The sequence below is a fragment of the Neophocaena asiaeorientalis genome, unplaced genomic scaffold (genome assembly GCF_003031525.2).
Source record: "Neophocaena asiaeorientalis asiaeorientalis breed wild unplaced genomic scaffold, Neophocaena_asiaeorientalis_V1.1 scaffold120, whole genome shotgun sequence".
NCBI lineage: Eukaryota > Metazoa > Chordata > Mammalia > Artiodactyla > Phocoenidae > Neophocaena > Neophocaena asiaeorientalis.
This window is the reverse complement of record NW_020185322.1, coordinates 1,357,623-1,371,696: the sequence shown is the minus strand read 5'-3', so window position 1 is coordinate 1,371,696 and position 14,074 is coordinate 1,357,623. Positions and strand designations below refer to the sequence as shown.

The window sequence follows — 14,074 nt, the reverse complement described above, 5'->3', positions numbered from 1 at the left end:
CTCTGGCCGCCATGGCCGCCGCCGCGGGCCTGCGGGCCTTGGGGGCAAAGGGGTCGGGCTGGCTCCGGCGCGGCCCGTGGCCTCCACTCACCGCCGGCTTCTGCAGCGGGGGACCGGCCGGGGTCGGGCGGCCGGAGCCGGGGTCGCGACCCACCAGCACGCGGCAGCGGGACGGCATCAGGTCAGCGGCCCGCGGGCGTGCGGGGCTGTTCCCAGGGAGCGTGGCCGGCGGGACCCGGGAAGAGAGAGGGGTGGAGGAGGCCGGGCCGCCGACCGCGCCACCCCACGCGGAGTACAGCGAGGCTCGGTCAGTGGTCAGCTCCGCCCGCCAGGAGCCCAGTTTATCCATCACAGCGGATCGGTCCGGCGGAGAAGTCCGACGTGGAGGGAATCCGCGGATGCTGCGTTTACAGACGTCCCTTGACTGGGCCCAGTGGCCTTCGCGACCCTGCAGGACGCACACGGAGGATTTAAGTGGGGCTACCTGGGAGGCCTCCAGCACTGCCTTTAAACCCAGGCCAAGTCGACAGTGCAGTTGGGCTCAGCGTGGGCAGCCTTGTGGGAGGCTCCACCGCTGCTGTACCTTTGAGAAAGCCCTTCAGTAGAGGGTTCTGTGCCTCACAAACCTGACCAGGCTCCGAGGCGAGGTCAGGGATAGCCGAGCTGCTCCTTGGCCATCATCTAGCAGTGCCCACGTGAGGGCAGGTAAATAAATAGGCTAAAGGACACAGGGTACTGAGCTCTGCCCTTTGGCTCAACAAGCCTAAAACCCTTTTACAAAAACATACCAGAGCACAAACTTGAAAGTGGACGGTGGCGTGATAAAGGTAGAAGGCCCCAGCCCCATCCAGGCCTCACTCTGACGTTTGCCTGGCCAGGGCAGGAGTGCAGAGGGAGGCCTAGATAGCATGTCTGAGTATTTAGACCTTACAAATCAAGCTGTGAAATATGTTTTCTTCTCCTCCCCTCACAAGTAGGCCGTCATAAGACCTGGAAGGCTGTGTTTGAATTTACAATCCCCAGGCTCCTAGGAACTCCCCCAAAGCAGGGGAGAGCCTGCAGCTTTGTTCTTTCCTTCTCCACCCCTCCCTCCTGCTGCTCTGCCAGGGCCTTGGCACACAGGTCTGCAGACACCCCGTGCAGCATGCCCACAATCTGTCTAATCCTTCACCCCCTACAGACAGCTGCTCACAGCCACCCTCTGGGCCTAATGTTTCCCACTGCAGAGCCAGGGAATTCCAGGGTTTCAGGTGACTGGGGCGGGGTGTGGAAGAGGGCGGTGATTTCCAGGTGGGCACATCCCAACTTCCCAGTGGACTCCTTGCTCACCTGGAGGGGCACCGCTAGAAGAGGGCCCGGGCAGGGGCCCTTCTTGCCTATTTTCAAGGGCACTTCTGTTTTTGCAAATCTGGCCCATTTGGCACGGCAGCCAGGCAACAGAAGATCTCATTGATTCTCCAGAGTGAAACATGAATCAGAAGCGGGGTTGGTGGGAACAATCTATCATACATGCTGGGAATGGTTTAGTAGCAAGGAAGCCCGGAGGCCAGCGCTAAAGCAGAACTATGTCAGGCACTAAGTGGGTGAGCTGGAGCAACTCACTCAAGTGTCCCTTTTCAAAGCTGCTTCTCTCGGTGACAGTACTGCCGTGTAGTGAGGGCCAGCTCAGAGTTGGGTACTGTGCTCGGCGCTACACCTTATCCCAGCCCTTACGACAGCCCACTAGGTAGATAACGCCACTTGACAGGGTTCAGAGAGGTAACAGCCTGTTCGAGCTCACATGGCCAGGAGGTAGGGTTGCCAGGAGTCAGAGAAAGGCCCATCTGCCTCCAAACTTGTCCTCACTCTTGCCGTGCCATCTCAGGGTACTTGCCACTTAGGTTTAAAAGAGGTGCCAAAAAACTAGACGAGGTTAAAATCCACAGCAGTGGTGGAACTGGCCGTGAAAAACAGAAATGCTCTTTTTGATCATGAATTCAGTCAACAGATACACATTGAGTGTTGCCCCTGTGTGGGAATCTGGCAGTGTCTTGCCTCCTGGACCTTCTGGTGGTTTATGCCGATAGGATGGCCTTCCGACAGCTCACTGTGGCATCTACAGGGACCATCTCTTGCCCCGTGAATGGAAAGTTTACATTTTTTTAAAATAAATTTATTTATTTTTTGGCTGCGTTGGGTCTTCGTTGCTGCGTGTGGGCTTTCTCTAGTTGCGGCGAGCGGGGGCTACTCTTCGTTGTGGTGCATGGGCTTCGCATTGCGGTGGCTTGTTGCGGAGCATGGGCTCTAGGTGTGCGGGCTTCAGTAGTTGTGGCACTGAAATTGTGTCTCAGTAGTTGTGGCTTGCAGGCTCTAGAGCGCAGGCTCAGTAGTTGTGGCACACGGGCTCAGTAGTTGTGGCTCGCGGGCTCTAGATCACAGGCTCAGTAGTTGTCGTGCACGGGCTTAGTTGCTCCGCGGCACGTGGGATCTTCCCGGACCAGGGCTCAAACCCGTGTCCCCTGCATTGGCAGGCAGATTCTTAACCACTGCACCACCAGGGAAGCCCCGGAAAATTTATACTTTTATCAACTGCCCTGATGGTGACCTCACTCTTAAAGAGATCCTCTCTCAAGAGGGATGGTGTTAAAGCTCCAGGTGCAAGACATCCCATGTTCTGAACCAAGGTAGCCACTGGGGGAATTCAGACGCGTGAGATTCTGAGGAGGTATTATCCACGGGGGTTGATATCCTGTGGAATGAGGAACGGAGCCATTGGGCAATCCAGGATGGCTTTCTGAGATAAGCGAAGGGGGAGGGGCTGCTGAGGTCACTGGGGGAAGACGCCCAAGGGGCGCCTCGGTGGAGGAGTCCAGGAAGCAGGCCGGTGAACTTGTGGGTCTGGAGCTCAGAGAGAGGTTTGAAGTGGGGCAAAGACTGGGCGTGGTCAGCACAGAGGTGGTAGCTGATGCCAAGGCCACGGTGAAGTGGCCCAGGAGGAGTGTATGGAACAAGAAGAGGGCAAAAGAGGGGACTCTGAGGGTCGTGGCATTTGGGGCTGAGAAGAAGGCTAGGAGCCCGTCACGGAAGTAGAGAAGGAGCAGCAAGAGAAGCACCAGAAAAACGGGGAGGAGGAGAGTGTTTCCAGAAGGCGAGCAGGACCACGGCGGCCACTGGGTTTGGTTCTGGCAATCGGGAGAGTCTTGGCAGCAACAGCTTCTGTGGAGTGGCAGGCACAGAAGCCCAGTGACCCTGGGTTGACACACAGCAGTGGAAATATCAGATTCAAAAAAGAATGAGGGACTTCCCCGGTGGCACAGTGGTTAAGAATCCGCCTGCCAATGAAGGGGACACGGGTTCGAGCCCTGGTCGGGGAAGATCCCACATGCTGCAGAGTAACTAAGTGCGTGCGCCACAACTACTGAGCCTATGCCCTAGAGCCCACGAGCCACAACTACTAAGCACATGTGCCACAACTACGGAAGCCCGTGCACCTAGAGCCCGTGCTCTGCAATGAGAAGCCACCGCAGTGAGAAGCCCGCGCACTGCAGTGAAGAGTAGCCCCCTCTCGCCTCAACTAGAGAAAGCCCACGCGCAGCAATGAAGACCCAACACAGTCAAAAATAAATAAATTTATATTAAATAAAAAACACTTATTAAAAAAAAAAGAACGAGGAAGGCAGAAAACGTGGGCGGAGATGGATGGGAAACAGATAGAAAATATACAACAATCATCTGGTGTCTGGCCCGTTGCCCATTCCATATACGATCAAAAAGAAGACATTTCTATGTTTAGGCAGTAAGATGAAAATCCAGGTTATTATCACCAGCACGTGGGCTACTTTAAAACAGCAAGCAGGCCTTTGAACACCAGCCTTTGGGGATGACGTCCCAGACGCCCTCTTGCTGCGCAGGTCTTCACGTATCACCCCTTTCTCAAACAGGAACGATTTTGCTGAATTACAGGATGTCACTACAGAGGAGGTGAGACAGTGTTGTCAGAGACGCATATTGGCATCTGCACCTCAGCTGCCTCTTCTGTGGGGTGGGTGGGAGGAAATTTGGGGCCATATTTTCTCTCCGGACCCTGCCGCTGTCTTACAGACCTCGCAGCCACTCAGTCTGGGCAGCGATGATTTTGGAACCGCTGCGTCTTGCCCTGTCTGTGGAGGTGGCAGTAATGGTTCTGAGAGCAAACTTGGAGAAAAAGGGAAACAACTCAAGGGAAGAGAGAGAGCCCCACGTGCATCTCAGGTGGTCTCCTTGTCTGGACTTGGCTGTCACTCCCGAGAGTTGACAAACCCTCTCAATGGCCTCTGAGCGCCCACGGCTCTCTTTTCTGGGGTTTTTTAAATAGCTCCCAAATTAGAAAGGAATTGCAAGGGTCCTTACTTGTTTGGACTTGGCACATGACCCGGTAATTATAAATTGTTCTTCACAGGAGAATTGTCTTAAGCGATCCAAAGAGAAGAAACGCGCTGTCACTGGCGACGCTGAGCTCTCCAAAACGACATTCTTCACAAAGCCGAAAGCCAAGATCTGAAGGTCATTATTATTTCAGGTATTGGTCAGGTGTCCATCCTCAGTGTTCTGCAGGACCCAGAAGAGGTGTCTCAAAATTCTTTGGTTAACTAGGGCATTCCCTCATTTAATGGGAGAATTATTCTGAAGCTCCTCAACTTGTGTATGGTGGGAACCTTGGTGCTAACAGTACTAACTGGAAATTGTGGCAGAGATTACCGTGCCGTGAAAATATGTCTCTTCCTTTCTGTGGGATACTAAACATTGCCACTCGTGGCTATGCTGGTCTTCCCATCAAAGGCAGAGCACTGATTTCCTCGTGGACCTTATATGATGGGTTTAATCGCCAATCCTTTTGGTAGACTGCCTAGTGGGCTAGGACCAGGCTGCTAGGACACTCGATCGGTTTGTCTTTCAGTTCTTACCAGGCTCTCAACTGAGATGAGCAGTCTTCTTCAACGGTGCCAGAAAGGGTGCCATATTTTGCCCAATTCTTTCCTTGCTCTTTTTCCAGTAAGAATTTTTACCAAATTATCTGGTGATGATGGCAGTGGTATAAATAATAGCAATGTCAGTATTTTTAAAGCATCCACAGACAAGTAATATGGATGATGCTCTGTGATGCTTTTTTTTAAAAAAATTAAGGATCAGGGCTTCCCCGGTGGCGCAGTGGTTGAGAGTCCGCCTGCCGATGCAGGGGACACGGGTTCGTGCCCCGGTCCGGGAGGATCCCACATGACGCGGAGCGGCTGGGCCCATGAGCCATGGCCGCTGAGCCTGCGCGTCCGGAGCCTGTGCTCCGCAACGGGAGAGGCCACAACAGTGAGAGGCCCGCGTACCAAAAAAAAAAAAAAAAAAAATTAAGGATCAGTGTTTCTGGAGAATGTGACCTTCTTATCAGTGGTTGAATATACATTTTCAACTGTTTTATGTGGTGAAGAGAAAAGAAATAGAGCTGTTTGAGGTCAGCAGTCGGGGGCATAACCCGGATGCAGCGAAGGCAGCTCACTTCCAGACGGCACCATTTCCTCCCTTGCTGCCTGTCAGAACTGCCAGGACAAGAGGAAATATGAAGAAGTGTTACCGGCTTATCAGTGGAATTACATTTTGTCGTGGTGGTTAATGACCACAGTGACAATAAAACCACCTCCTCAGGTCCCTTGTTTTTAAAATAAAGGGATTCTCTTCACACTTTGACCTTCCTGACTCCAGCCCTAGGGGTGGCCCGCTGTCTACAGGCTAAATGACAGGGGCGCTGCTGAAGGCCTGGTGGATTTATGTGGCCCTGGGTCAGTCGGTATACTCAGGCCAGACCAAGTCCCCAAACAAAATTGTGGGACCAAAGGGACGACTCTGAAAAGAGTACCGTCGCCTTGGTCCCTGAGCCTTCTCCTTTTTGTAATTGTGTGTCTTCACTGGTTTCCACCAGGGACCTTTTAGGAAACAGATGCCTCACCCTGCACTGTCTTCATGAAGTACTGGCCGCAGCTTTTCAGGCTGTCTGGAATTATTCTTATCAAAATCGGGCCATTAACTTTCTCTAAGTGTCCACAGCATCGATACACTCGCTCCCTGAAGTTATTCACAGCCCCAGCTCTGGCTGTTTACATCTCTGTCTTTTCTTTGCTCAACTGGAAACACTGCAGCTGAGGGGCCTGTATTTTCTTCTGGGCATGATTGAAAGGAACTGACGGATGAGCACGGCCCAGATTATCACGCTGAAGTGTTCCGAACCTGCTCTGAGGTAAGCCAGGGTGACAGTTGACATTGCAAGCCTGAGAGTGATAACAGTATTAAATATTGAATTAGGCTTCTAGCTTACAGATAAGGTCTTAAGCTATGAGACGTCACCACTGCAGAACTACTGAAACCTCTATGGTCATTGGTGAACCCTTCATCCAAGCAACTATTTGGTGTAGACTTTTCAGAAGTGACCGTGGTTGGCTTTTGATCTTGCCATAGGCCAAAGAAAGGAAAACATAAGCTGCGACTCAGAGTTGCCATCTCTGCCTTAAGGGGGTATGTCCTGGTATCCATGTCTTAAGTAAGAGGTAGAGGGCAGAAATGTACATCTTTAGAGAAGAACCTAAGATTATTAAAAGTTTAAAAATTTTAAACTAAAACAACTCTGTTAATGGCAAAGAGAGCATTCATAACAATAATGATTTTTTTTTTTTTTTTTGCGGTACGCGGGCCTCTCACTGTTGTGGCCTCTCCTGTTGCGGAGCACAGGCTCTGGACGCGCAGGCTCAGCGGCCATGGCTCACGGGCCTAGCTGCTCCGCGGCATGTGGGATCCTCCCGGACCGGGGCACTAACTCGTGTCCCCTGCATCAGCAGGCAGACTCTCAACCACTGTGCCACCAGGGAAGCCCTTAACAATAATTATTTTTAAAATTATTTTCAAACGCTTCTTTCAACTAACCTTTATAATCACTGCCTCCAAGTAGGAAAATAACCTTCTTCATTTTCACCTCCATCTTCTGTCTCTTTAACCACATTAAGGAGGGAAATTGACAACAGATGCAGGGGAGGAAGGACAAAAGTTGGGGGTGACTTACAAATGCATCAAATCAACCCAGATAACCAAAAATATAGAATCCAACTTTAACACATTGTTCATTTAATGATCATCTATTGAGCACCTGCTATATGCATACTTGCAAGATACTGAGGGAAACAGAAGGAAAAAAGAGTTTCCAGCCGACCTGAAACTGGAAATCTAGTTGAGAAGGAAGACGTATAAAGCCATTTCATAACCTAACCCTAAGATTACTTCACCTAATTTCTCCTTTGTACATTGACTTAGTCATTCATCTCTTTGGTTATCAATGTTTATTAATGATTCAACAAATATTTAGCGATACCTTCACTGTAGACCAGACAGAAGTGAGCATCAGAGATGGGAAGGGGAAGGTGATTGGGATACATTCTCGTTTTCCTTGCCCTTCCAGAAACCCCTTCGGAGATCACATTACAGTTTCTCATCTCGTGGAGGGACAAACCGGAAAAGGGATTGACTTGACTTCATGGAGATGGGAGCAAGTCAGAGCCAAGACTTCAGTCTTTTGTTTCACATTAATGATGCTTATGGGACATTCCGCTGTTGTGTTTGCCAGGACTTGGTGCTTTAAAAGTTATTTTTCTACTAATCTGGTATGTTTGGTCGAAATAGAAAATCATTGTAGAGAACCAGTGGAGCCCTTCCATCCTCCCTAAAGGGACTGTTTTGCTCACTTTTCTGTGGTATCTTCATGAACTGAGATCTAAACAGCAAAGGACCACAGGGGAGCTGAGATTCTCCCCCGGACAAAGGCCAGATCTTCTGGAAGCTTCCACCCCACGGATGCCTCCAACTCACTGAAAAAAGACGCATACAGGACTTCACCCCGATGTAGTAAAATAGGACCTGAAAGTACACTGACTTCTCTAATACTTTTTCGAAGAAAATCACATTGCCCTGGATAAATCTGAACACCGTGAACTTGTGTGAGATTTCAGTTTGCAAGTGTAATCAGCTGGCAGACGGGAACAGAATGAGCTAGGTATTTCCCCATTCAGTTTATGCATGAGAACAGGGGATGGAAGAAAGGAAGAAAGATCTGGATTGTCTCCGCATCTAAGTTCTGTAGCAGATCTGTCACAGACCACAAGTGCCGCATGACGGTTAGTTATTTACAAATCAGAAATGGGGCAAATTGAAAATGAGAAGAAATACCTGGTCAGGGAAGCGCAAACGTCACCTCCCTCGGGCAGATGTGGGGGGCTTTCGCTGGAGGCCCGTCCTGGTCTCCTCTTTCGTCCCGTTCAAGTTTGAAGGTGGAAACCCTGGTCCAGGAAGAGTCTTCCCTCCTCCTCACACCCACCACTGATGTGACAAAGGGACAGGGCCACTTGCTTTGGGAACGAGCGTAGAACCCTCCGTGATGCTGTTCAGTGAGGCTGGGGCAGAGCTAAATTTATGTCCCATTTTGGAGTAGGCAGGACCAAAACAAGTACTGAATTCAGGAGGCAAAATAGGAGGACTAATCATTCTTGACAATCAAGGGATTGGTTACCCAGCTGGTGTATTAGCTAGGTTCCCTCTGTCTTCCCTGAATTGCTCTCTAACTTTATTTAAAATATTTTTAAATTATAAAAGTAATAGAGGGCTTCCCTGGTGGTGCAGTGGTTGGGAGTCCACCTGCCGATGCAGGGGACACAGGTTCTAAAAAAAAAAAAAAAAAAAAGTAATAGATACTTCTTATAGAAAATTTGGAAAATCTAGAAGAACAAAAGGAAGAAAAATAAATTACTGATACTACACCCATGATCATACCACCCAGAGAGAACTGTAATTAATATTTTGCTGTATTTCTTTTTCATCCTTTCCCATGTGTACCCATTTGTTTAAATGATCATACATGGGTGTGATTATACAGTATAATTGTGTAGTATCATCATAGCATTGAATGCTTACTATGTGCCAGGTGATACTTTGAGAACTTTAGACATGTTAATTTACATAATCTTCCTGTTCTGTAAGGTTGTTACTATAATTATACCCATTTTACAGATGTGAAGACTGAGGGATAGGAAGAAAGTAAGTGATAGCTGGGGTGTCGGCCCCCAGCAGCCTCACTGCAGACCACCATGCTGATATTTCTCTCAGAAAATTTCATTGTAATGAGAATGTAGCATTCCATTGCATTGGAATATATTTTAGTTTATATAGCCATTTACTTATTTTTGTATATTTATATGATTTATAGTTTTTACTATTATAAAGTAATGATTTGGTGAACATCTTGGTCCAGACAGCTTTTTGCCCTATTTCAGATTATTTCGTAGAATTCCTAGATCGAGGGTAGGATATTTTTAATGTTGGTGATCTACTGGATTGCCTAAGTATTTCCCATCAGCTTGTGTGGAGTCTCAGCCCTTCCTAGACGACAGGCAGGAGACAGACTGTGCCACCCAAGTCACAGCCAACTGACTCTTCCTACCTTCAGCTGATCAGGTGACGGATGACAGTCAGAGCTGAAACAGTCCTTTCTGCCTCTGCAGTCAGACCTTACATGCTGTTGTGCAGCCTGCTTGCTACTGTGTCCCCTGAGAAGCAGCGCTGCCCCTCACCCTCCCCATCCTCACGTATGTGCACGAACCCCCTGTACCCACCAGCAGTTTGGGGTGCTGGTACATATATGTGCATTCCTCTGGAGGAGGGTCATTAGCATTTACCAGATTCTCAAAAGGCGAACCCCCAATTCCTGATATCAGGAATATGATATCATATCCCTAACTATATAATTGGCCATTTTATAATAAAGCTGACAAGTACCAAATGTTCATGAACACAAAAGGTAAGTTCCTTAGACAAAACCTTGGAATCCGTGAAGGTCGTTTTCCTTGGAGCGGCTCCGTGGGAAGCAAGGCCAGGTCCCCGCCTCCACTCCCTCCTGCCGGGGTCGAAGGGCAAACATTTATACACTGAAGTCACCATAGTAACACAATCTGTTTAGAGTGTCATGGAAAAAAATGGAGAAATTAGCCAAGTTATTTCATAAGCTGCAAAACTAAGTTAAAGTTCTGGAGATTTTGCGGGGGAGGGGTCTCACCTGAGCCAGTTTCCAGCTACCCTCTCTGTGCCAATGCATTTTGGAATTCTGTTTATTTTATTTAATTTATGTATTTATTTATTTTCCGGTATGCGGGACTCTCACTTTTGTGGCCTCTCCCGTTGCGGAGCACAGGCTCCGGACGCGCAGGCTCAGCGGCCATGGCTCATGGGCCTAGCCGCTCCGCGGCATGTGGGATCCTCCCGGACCGGGGCACGAACCCATGTCCCCTGCATCGGCAGGCGGACTCTCAACCACTGTGCCACCAGGGAAGCCCTGGAATTTTGTTTATTTTGATGACAGCAGGGTGTTCCCCACCATCTTAATAGAATTGAGAGAGTATCATGGTGGTAATTGGAGAAGTAATTACTAAGGAAATTACTTCCCAGGCCCTTTCCCACCTGTTTCAGACTTTTAACACAAGAGCTCCACGCAGGCACCTTTGGGACAGAACTGCTTGTTCCCCAGAGGTCAAAGTCAGCCCTCTTCTGCAGCGGGGTTGCTAGGGGAGCGGTTGAGGGGATAGCATCCTCACAGAAATCATGCTTAGGGACAGACCAGGGGCCTGGAGTCAGACAGAGGTGGCTCAGACCCCATAGCCCCCCTCGCAGATCTGGTGGCCTTAGGGGTTACTTCCCCCGTGAGCCTTGGTGTCCTGGTTCCTTCCTCCTGGATCTCAGGAAGACCAAATCACACAGTCTGGCTCACCGTCGATATTTAATGAAAGTTATTCTCTTTGTGACTTCCCCTACCCTTTTTGTCATAGAATCTGATACACTGATAGCATATGAAAAGGGCTCTGAAAACAGTAAAGTCACATAAAATCCTGAGTGTTACTGTTGCACCTCACTCTCGGATGGAAGCGAAGCAGGTGTGTTTGCTCTTCAGGTCATGATGCTGATCCAGACCCACCCGGTCCCCATCATCGCATGGTGAACGGCCTGGCCGCTGCCGCCAGGTGTCAGCTGGTTGCCGGCTGTGACATTGCTGCGGCGAGTGACGAGTCCTCCTTTGCCATGCCGGGCGTGAACATCGGGCTCTTCTGCTCCACCCCCGGGGTGGCCTTGGGGAGAGCGGTGCTGAGAAAGGTAACTGAACTCCCTGCACCTCCTTGCTAACTGTGATCCTCCAGTGCCTGTGAGGGTGAGTTCCAGAACTTTCTTGTTGAAAGTACCGTTTGATTCAGGACATTCTGCCCAAAGCAGAGCTGGCTGAATGTACTAATGTCTCGTGTTGGGAGGTTATCCCAATGGCTGTCAGTTTGTAAGTCACTGCTTTTCATTCTTGCCTACCCCTCAGTACAGCTGGTTAGGTTTTTAGATATGCTTTGTTTTCATAAAGGTGAACATTTTTTTTTAATAAATGTATTTTTTTTTAAATTTTATTTATTTATGGCTGTGTTGGGTCTTCGTTTCTGTGCGAGGGCTTTCTCTAGTTGTGGCAAGTGCGGGCCACTCTTCATCACGGTGCACGGGCCTCTCACTATCGCGGCCTCTCTTGTTGCGGAGCACAGGCTCCAGATGTGCAGGCTCAGTAATTGTGGCTCACGGGCCTAGTCGCTCTGCGGCATGTGGGATCTTCCCAGACCAGGGCTCGAATCCGTGTCCCCTGCATTGGCAGGCAGATTCTCAACCACTGCGCCACCAGGGAAGCCCATAAAGGTGAACATTTTTTGCACTCCTATTTGAAATGCAATTCAGACACAGTTTTGTTGCACGGAAAGGTTGCCCATGAGCTATAATAGCATGGTGACATATGCCAGTATAAGAGGCTAGGACATTCTGTCGCTGGCTTCCTGTTTGCCAGCAATCTGTCTCATTCCAGAACGGACTGAAAGTAGCTGATACACTGAGTGTGTCAGGTTTGCAGTGGTTGCAGGAATGTCCTGTACATGGTGTGTCGAATCTGCCCCAGAAGGAGCTGCATTGCCAGAGTTGTTCTGTTGTTGCTAACCTTTGTGAAGTCCACTTTCTTCACAAAGCTTTCCTCCTTCCTATAACGTCATAAAGAATGTTTACTGAACAGCTCTTAAGTGGAAACCGGTGGTTTCCTTGTTTTCCTTGTAAGGAAAAATACATCCTTATTCTCAACTGGAAATCTGTTTTTAAAGGGGGTGCCAGAGTCGTAGCAAGTAGGGAATCTAAATTGCTTTCTAGAATATATTAACCATTTTAGCATCAACTAGGAAAATTAGCAGTTGCTCATATGCCGGAGGCACAAAAGAAATGAGCCCCAAGGGAAATCAAGCCGCAGGACCAAGAGGTTCAGGGGAGCACACCTGCCTTTCATGCACCTCATTAGCTTTTACAGAAATGTGTGTTTGTGAGAAAATTCTGGTGACAGATACCTACAAACACATACACTTCTGAAAACCAGCTGGACATGGGCTCCACATTGGAAAAGGTGACCCTCAGAACACAACAGCTTGCTCCAGTGTCCTCAGACTCAGGGGTGTGTCTGGATCCCACCAGGATACACATTTACCTTAAATGTTATATATTAATTCAATAAATACTTCTTAAGTCCCTGCTTGGTGCTGGCACATTAAATTAAAATGCATCACAAAGTTATCGTCAGAGCTTATGAACGAAGTATCTTGTAATTGTGCAAATCAAATCTCCAGGCCTTTTGCACATTAAAGGTGGTTGCTTGGCCAACCTGCTGCTGTTCAGCTTTGACACCTAACATTCTGGAAGGTTCCATGTTAAAGCATTTGAAAACTTTAAATCAGCCCTACTTTCCAGATAAGAATCTATTCTTTCTCAAAACAAACTTTAGGACTTCCCTGGTGGCGCAGTGGTTAAGAATCTGCCTGCCAATGCAGGGGAGTGCGTTCAAGCCCTGGTCAGGGAAGATCCCACATGCCGCGGAGCAACTAAGCCCATGTGCCATAACTACTGAGCCTGCGCTCTAGAGCCCGTGCTCTGCAACGAGAAGCCGCCATAAAGAGAAGCCCGAGCACCACAACGAAGAGTAGTCCCTGCTCGCCGCAACTAGAGAAAGGCCACGCACAGCAACGAAGACCCAACACAGACAAAAATTAAAAATAAATTCTCATTTAAAAAAAATATTAAAAACAAACTTTAAAAATCAAGGCTTATACTTGAGTCCCAGAAACTTACAAATTGATCATATGTGTCAAATTTTAAATTCGTTTTTGAGAAGAAAGAAGGAAAAAAATTTTTGTCAGACAGGCCTTAAATTCCCAGGAAGCCCAGTTCTCAGAACCATGTTGCATAAATCTCACCTGCGTGGCCCGCCCCAGGAGGAAAACTAGGGATTCACAAAAATCTAAAACCGACCAAAACACACCTGCCTGTCGTCAGTGCTTGGCTGCACCCACAGGGACGCATCCATACACGGGCCGCCACCTGCGTGGGTAACATGCCAGCGTTCCCGTGCACATCCGCCGGGAAGCAAAACTAGCAGGTGCCTTTGCCAAGTGGCCCAGTCGGGAAGCTCCGCCCCTTTCAACACGGCTGAGGCGGCAGGTGTGGGTCGCCAGTGCCCTCTGCTGGTCACCCTAGGGAACTGCCCAGCGTGCGGAGGACGCTGCCTTTTGTCCTGCAGAAACCGTGGCGAGGAGCCCTCGGGTTCCAGCCAGACTGAGCCTGGGCGTGAATCATTTACCACGTGTGCAAAGTGTCCCCCTCCCCCAGCTTGAGTTAAATATGCATCTTCATTGCACGTATAGACGACCTGCCTGGTGCAGCTGCTCCCTCCCGCAGTCAGAGCTGGTCTCGCCCAGCCCCTAAAGCAGTGGGTACCACAGGCAGGGGTAGCACGTGAAAGACCAGAGCCCCGGCTTCCCAAACCAGTCAGGTCTCCGCGGGAACACTTGCTTCCTCCAGTTTACCCACAGTAACTCTGCATCTGCGGGATCTGAATTCCTAATTGATTAGATCAGAGTAAAACTTGCAAGATGGAGAGGATGTTAAGTGAAAGCCTTGCTACCCAGCCCGCGTGCGGATCACCAGAGAG

General features: G+C 49.2%; 1 protein-coding gene across 1 annotated transcript in view; it reads left to right on the top strand.

Moving 5' to 3' along the window:
- The first annotated feature begins 11 nt into the window (after nt 1-11).
- Nucleotides 12-14,074, top strand: part of ECHDC3 (enoyl-CoA hydratase domain containing 3) — an 18,233-nt gene continuing 4,170 nt past the window's right edge. Inside the window, 6 exon segments of the mRNA XM_024734182.1 lie at nt 12-181; nt 4,418-4,471; nt 4,473-4,537; nt 6,144-6,241; nt 10,982-11,018; nt 11,021-11,181. Coding sequence (XP_024589950.1) covers nt 12-181; nt 4,418-4,471; nt 4,473-4,537; nt 6,144-6,241; nt 10,982-11,018; nt 11,021-11,181 — 585 coding nt within the window.